The sequence below is a fragment of the Platichthys flesus genome, chromosome 2, assembly GCF_949316205.1.
Source record: "Platichthys flesus chromosome 2, fPlaFle2.1, whole genome shotgun sequence".
NCBI classification, from domain to species: Eukaryota; Metazoa; Chordata; class Actinopteri; order Pleuronectiformes; family Pleuronectidae; genus Platichthys; species Platichthys flesus.
The window spans coordinates 10,048,676-10,055,714 of record NC_084946.1 but is presented as its reverse complement, the minus strand read 5'-3'; the positions used below and the strand labels follow the sequence as shown (position 1 = coordinate 10,055,714).

General features: G+C 43.0%; 1 protein-coding gene across 1 annotated transcript; it reads right to left on the bottom strand.

Moving 5' to 3' along the window:
• Positions 1–241: 241 nt before the first annotated feature.
• drd5a (dopamine receptor D5a) lies at positions 242–4,585 on the bottom strand. The gene has a single exon (XM_062397424.1). It carries the CDS (start codon positions 4,120–4,122, stop codon positions 2,740–2,742), a length of 1,383 nt encoding a protein of 460 aa, XP_062253408.1. The 5' UTR covers positions 4,123–4,585; the 3' UTR covers positions 242–2,739.
• Positions 4,586–7,039: the final 2,454 nt, after the last annotated feature.

Below are 7,039 nucleotides of genomic sequence, written 5' to 3'. Positions count from 1 at the left end.
AAACAATAGTTAGAAGTGACTTAGCAAATTTAACCACTTGTCACAACTGTATTAAATATGATTCCGTGTATAGACTAATCTCAATGTATTAATAGGTTAAAATGAATACTCTTTCACTAAGCTATAAGATAACAATTATGTGTATACATTAATGCTTTGGTTGAAATATTCTTTTAACTTTAATCATGCATTTGGAATGTTGGTCTACATTTCAAAGGCAAACACTAAACTTTTACTCTACTATATTTGACAGCAAGAATTCAACAGATAAACATTTTACATAAAAACAAATTGCTTTCCGAACAATAAACAACAAATAGATATAGAATAAACTATTTACACAGTATAATTTAAATAATTTAAAAACTCAAAACTACAACAGTAAATACTAAATTAAAATACTGCTTATGCATTAATGCTGTTGAAAGCAAGCCTTACTCGTAACAGACGATTGTTACATTGTTGTATTGGTACATTTACTGAAGTAAAGGCTCTGGTTACTCCTCCCACTACATATGTCAGTTGAGTGACAGTGAACATAACATCAGGCGTCATAGGGTTAACTTGAAAACCAGGATTCAGACACGGAACACATTAAGTTTAAAAATTGCTTCACAATCTTTTGAAGGATTAATTATCTTGTTTTTCATGCTGTACAGGAACATATTGTAGCAACTGACTTCCTAATGGTCGGCAGACGTAATGTAGATCGCGTGGCATCCAAGATAAATGAGACAGACCTGTCTTGTATCAGTTTACCAAATACATTTCACTTATCTTGAGATGACAATTTTTTATTAAATTAAAGCTGTCAGCAAGCATCAATAATAAAGTTCATTTCAGGGAAATGGCCAGACTGGGATACATAAACGGAGTAACATTAAATAGATATTTCTCTATCTTTGTTCACATGTAGAAAGAAAAAATAATGTACCAACACCTATGTAAGAGAGGAACAGTGAAGTGGTTTTGTTTTGTGGTTGACAGAAAAGCTGATGCTGTTGGCAGTTCAACAGAATGTGGTTACTCGGGTATTGTGTGTTAGGGCAGGGCAATATGATCAGAGGCCAAGAAAAGACAATGTCATGAAAAACTGAGCTGCCTCCTTAAGCTGTGTAAGCTCTTTTTCATCACTCCACAGCTTTCTGAACCTCTGAATGACGGCGACATTGTATAGAAGGGATTTAGAGGAGCAGCGGCCTATAATTATGATATTCACCGCATGATATCCCCTAGTTTGAGTCTGGGGACCTCTGTCACACGTCATCCATCACTGTTACTCTGTGCCAATGTTTCCTGTCACTCTCTACCATCAGTCTGTCCAAAGGTGGCTAACAGCTAAAAGGGAGATCTTAAAACAAAACAAAAAACAGCACAAGTCCAAGGTGAACATGCTGACCATGGCACAGTTAACGCTGAGACGCGAAGTGAAACACGAGGTGCCCTGCAAAGTTTCATGTCACCTTCAGGAAGATACCAGAGCACACTGTTCCTCTCGATATGACAGCATTTTATTTGACAAATGATGACACACTTCACTGTTTAAAGGACAGTTTACATTCAGATCAGGTCATCTGTACAGTACAAAGATAAGAGAGAGGTGGGACAGGTGATGTATGACATCCAGTTGTGTTGGCCCAGCGGCCTCACGTGTGTGTAGGCTTTCTATAGCAACCATTCCTCTAGCTGACAACTCGCTGCAACCTTATTGTGTCTGAGTTATGATTTGCTCCCCGACATCTTTGGTCATTTCACCTGTCTTTTGTTTCTCGGCTGCGGTTGTGTATTCAGAGGCGTTCTGTAATTTTGGCCTTGATAACAAATGAAAATTACCGAAAAGAGAAAACAGCTTCTTAAATATGACTTTGCTCATTCCGGTGAAGATTATTTGTTTTGGATTAATGATATAAACAGACTCACTTTTCACAGCATTATATTTGAGACCTTTTCATCATGTTTTGCTCCATTAAAATCTCCTGCCATCGGAGCCTGGGTCAGACTGCATAAAAGTCCACGTGGTGCAGAGCAGGTGTGCTAGAGGAGTCACTGGGGATGGGTACAGTGGGTAAACACTGTAATACTGCATTTGGCATCATGTAACTTATAAGCTCCATACGACACATTCCACTCATGTCACCGAAGTCGTCTTTGAATAAGCTATAAGGCGCTGAAATGACTGCATTTGAGTAGATCTATCTGGATTGAACTGTCTGTAAGGCTGCCCTCACTTTTCATACTCAGTGGAAAGGCGGCACTGCATACACATGAGGTTTATTAAGCAGCAAAAGGTTTTCCTTTGTGAATCCTCAGTGAGTCTTTACAAACAATTCCCCTCCATGTGGATAATCACGAGACGTGGACTCTCCCAGTAAAGCCTTCCAGTAAACAACAGCTTCAACAACACTGAACCTTTGAACTAATGAACACAGACTTCACTTGCCATGTAAATAAACACCTACACATTACTTTTTTTTTCAGAACAGGACGACAACATCAAATCTCATATTTGACAAAAAGCCGAGGCAGGGCGGGCTGCAGAGACACTCTGCGCGTGTGTCCATGACCAAGTCACTATAGACTCCCCCACCAGTTGCAAAGGGCCGCTGCTCAGGAGCTCAGAGGACCCTGACTCACGTGGCCCCCCGTGGAGAGGAGCTTCTGGGGCAAAGGAGCTGAATGAACGATGTGGCATTATTATCAATACATCCAGTTACGCACGGGAGACATAGAAAGTAGGAGTCAGTGTAATCCATTAGGTGTGAAAGGTGACATCCTTTCCAAACTGATGTCTGCCTCGCAGTCTTCCAGGTCACAGACGGAGTCGGTGGCAAGGTCGTTGTTGTGAGAAAACTGTGAAATCCTGTCGAAGGTCTCTTCGTGCTCAATACATTCAACCACGTTTGGGATCATGTTGACGTAGGCGTTCGCAATTTCCTTGTGGATGAGGGTATCTTGGTTATATGAGACCAGCTCGTTACTAATGTTTATCGTTTCCACCGGCGTGTTGGAGCAGAAATGGCGACAGCCCAGGAGGCTGGCGAAGGCCTTCCTGAACTCGGCGTTGAAGGCGTAGATGATGGGGTTGAGGGAGGAATTGGTCCAGCCGAACCACACGAAGACATCGAAAGTCGTTTCGCTGACACATGGCAGACCCGCGTCCCGGTCTGTGGCTGGCCTGTCGCAGAACGGGACCATGCAGTTCAGGATGAAGAATGGTAACCAGCAACACACAAAGACACCCATAATCACAGACAGAGTTTTGAACACTTTGGTTTCCCGTTTGATCGACGTTTTCAAGGTGTTGTGGTGTTGGCACTCTATTCTGTTGGTCCTGCAACTTGTCGCATGTTCTGCTGCTCTCTCCAGGGAGGCTATTCTTCTAATTTGTATCTGTGCAATCCGGTATATGCGGGTGTAAGTCACAATCATAATCGCCACGGGAATATAGAAACTTATCAAAGAGGAGGATATAGCGTACTCTCTGCTCAGGCTGGAATCGCAGTTTTCCTCCATCGGCCAACTCGTGGAAGAGTTGTGCGCCCCAGCCATGTCGTCAGCTCTGGCTTTGTGCCAGTTTAACTGGACCGGTATGAATGAAATGAGCACAGACAACGTCCAAATGATGCTTATCATAACAAAGGCAACTCGCTGGGTCATTTTCCTCTCGTAGCGGAAGGGGCTTGAGATGGCCCAGTATCTATCCACGCTGATAATGCAGAGGTTGAGGATGGAGGCGGTGGAGCACATAATGTCAAAAGCGACCCAGACGTTACAGAAAGTGCCGAAGGGCCAGTAACCCGCCACCTCTGCCACAGCTTTCCATGGCATCACCAGGACGGCCACGAATAAATCCGATAGAGCCAGGGAGACGATGAAAATGTTGGTGACTTTTGTCCGAAGGTGCCGAAAGCGCAACACCGCGGAGCAAACCAGTATATTCCCCAGGAGGGTCGATAGGATGAGAAGGGACAGCAGACAGCCCGTCACCGTGCGCGCCACCATATCCTTCCCTCCTTCGCGTGTTGCCTCTGTTTCGGTGCTGTTCCACATAATCTCTCCTTGGGGTGCCGGCACAGAGTCAATGCCCTGCATCGATGAGAGGTACTTGGCTGGGTTCTCCATGTGCCTTTTCAAGTACAACTGCAGCCCATTGCTCCGTGCGCGGGGACAGGTGCAGTTATCAGCCACTCACTGCATAGTCCCCATTGACCCGCTCGGCTGCAAGCATGATGAGAAGTGCGGAACAGACGGAGGGAGAGGAAAGAGCGCGTTAAAACTGAGCCGAGCGTCGTGCCAGGTGCGCTGAGGGGCTGAAGCGCAGCAGGCAGTGGCGAGCGCATGTTGCAGCCTGGCCGGTCCAGATGTCTGTCCTACAGGCTGCTTCAGTGGACCCCTTAGTCCGAGAGAACCTGAGCGCTGTGTGGATGAGGAGGGAGTCCTCACAGCCTGACGCACACTAACCTGACCAGGGCTGGGCGCATACTCCAGCACACCTCCTCTGTGCGTGTCGTTGCGCACAGGAGCGCGCTGTTCTATAGGAGTGTGGGGAAACTCTCAACATTTTAAGAGGGTTTTCGTAGGATGAAATTTGTGCAATTGTGTAGCCCAATTAAAACTGTGTGATTACAAAGTCAAATTCGAGAGATTTCTCTTATTGTGTATAATCTATCCTCTGGTGCGCACTGTCTATGTCTATGTTTGACATCACATAATGCCGCAGTCCTGGACGTGACATATAATTGTGCTGAATTCGATATTGTGAGGATTATATATATATACACAAACACAATATCAATAAACGATCACTGTTTTAGTTTGATATACTTACTGCATTTTAGGTTTTAAACGTATCGAGCAGTACATACATTTATTGTAAATAGGAATGAGCTCTGCAAGCACTGAGAGCTGTCCATGGTTCTGAAAACAGAAGACAGCCTGGAGCGTTGTATTTTATATTTATGTATCTATCTTTCTATCTATCTATCTATCTATCTATCTATCTATCTATCTATCTATCTATCTATCTATCTACCTACCTATCTATCTATCTATCTATCTATCTATCTATCTATCTATCTATCTATCTATCTATTGATCTATCGATCTAGCTAGCTAGCTGTCTATTTATATATCCATCCATCCAACATCTATCTATATGTCTTTCTATCTATCTACCTTAAACATCTTGATTATTACACTTTTAGAGCTGTCCAAGGTTCTGAAAACAGCAGACAGCCTGGAGCGTTGTATTATCTATCTCAAACCTCCTATGATTCTGGCACTGTTTTACTGACCTGAACCATTAATGAGCACAATTTTGATTCATACTTGCAGCACCATAATCTGTCATACTCCTCTGGCTCAAAATAAATTTTGATGTGTGTGGCTAAATTGAAAAAAGCCATTTGGACTAGTGGGAAATATGTGTCTGTTTCAGAGTATCTCTCAACATGTAATTCCCCCGGACGTCCGCAGACTGGAGGTCACTGCTCACCCACTTTGTTCAGAGTTGTGTGAACAGGTGAATCACACGCTAGCCAGGAGTTCTGCGCCATGCGTCATGCGCTGTGGTGAGTCTGTGGAGCAGCAGCAGCAGCAGCAACGGCGGCGTTTCCGGCTCTGAGACCTCGCGGTTATTTTTAGACTTGTCTGTGTGCCTGTCAAATCGTTCTGACTCTACGTCAAAATAATCCCCCCGACGCCCGATGCCAAACTCTCTGGAGTATAACCTATAATCTCAGGATGGCGTGTCAGCAGGCAACCTGTTTCCGACACAACGTTTACTTCGTTCCCTGCAGATGTTGCTGCAGATGTTACCACAGCCACTGAATGAATGTGCTTAAATCAAAAGTATGATGGTTATGTGCGTGTTTGCTTTGATTCTGCTGTCCAAAAAGCGTAAAGATGTAGAATATTGTACCTGTGGTCAAGATAAAGATACCCACAGATCATTGTTTTTTAATATGAAGTCACAGCCTGGAGGTAAAGTTGATGCTTTTCTGTGCCTCGATTATTTTTTTTAAAGAGCACTTACTCTCAAGAACATGTCATGGCACAAAAATGCAAGCTGCAGCCCGCGATGGCACGAGCTTTTGAATTGCCCCTTCGAATCGGTTCAAACCCTTAAAAATACCCAACCACGTGGCGCCATCCTGTGGTGCAAAGGTGTATAACAATTGCAACGAGAAGACCCAACTGTGAAAAGGAAACCGGCAATTTCTACAAAAGAGATAAAGAATATGAAAAAGCCAACTATCGTTTATTTCGATATACATTCATTACTATAGTACAAATCATTACATATGAGCACCATATCATTGGAATCTCGCAAAATCATATCACAGTTTCTGGATGATTCTGATCGGCAGTATGTACAGAGAATATTACAGTTTGCACCTAAAACACAAGAATTCTACCACAACTTGGCACATAGCAAGGATACGTACAGCAGGTAGCACCAGGTTGAGAACTTTACATTGATTTACCACATTGTGCAGTACAACTATATAGTATATTTAGGCTTTATATCAGACTGTAATGTTTTCTTTGCTGATTCCTAGAGTGTAAACACACAATATCTGCTCTGGTGCAATAATCCTAGAACTAGGAGTTGTACAGGTTTACATTGGCTTCCAGGGCGGATAAAAATCACAGTGTATAACAGTGCTGTACAGTATTTGACCAAAACCTTTCACTTCACTTGACTATCAGGATGATACTGATGAAAGTTCAATGACTGAGAGATGCAGGAGCTTCTTCTGAGAACTAGTATCCAACTCATAAAGATTATTCAAAAGATAGTGCTGTTATAATTGTGTGTTCAGGCGAACTCTCACATGAGTTGGGTCTCTGGGCTGATTTTGGAGTCATTGGGGTACTGACTAACTAAAAAGGTTAGGATTAGGTAGCTAATGCTAGAGATAACTCAGTTCATATAAGTAGAAAAAAGGCTGCAAAATAGCCACCTTATTTTTTCTATAAACTACAGACATTTCGTATATATTGTGGTAATCGGGTGTATAATATGTATAACAAGTTA

Bases quoted from the DNA above. Each gene is read 5' to 3' on its own strand.
- drd5a (XM_062397424.1), bottom strand. From the start codon at position 4,122: ATGGAGAACCCAGCCAAGTACCTCTCATCGATGCAGGGCATTGACTCT.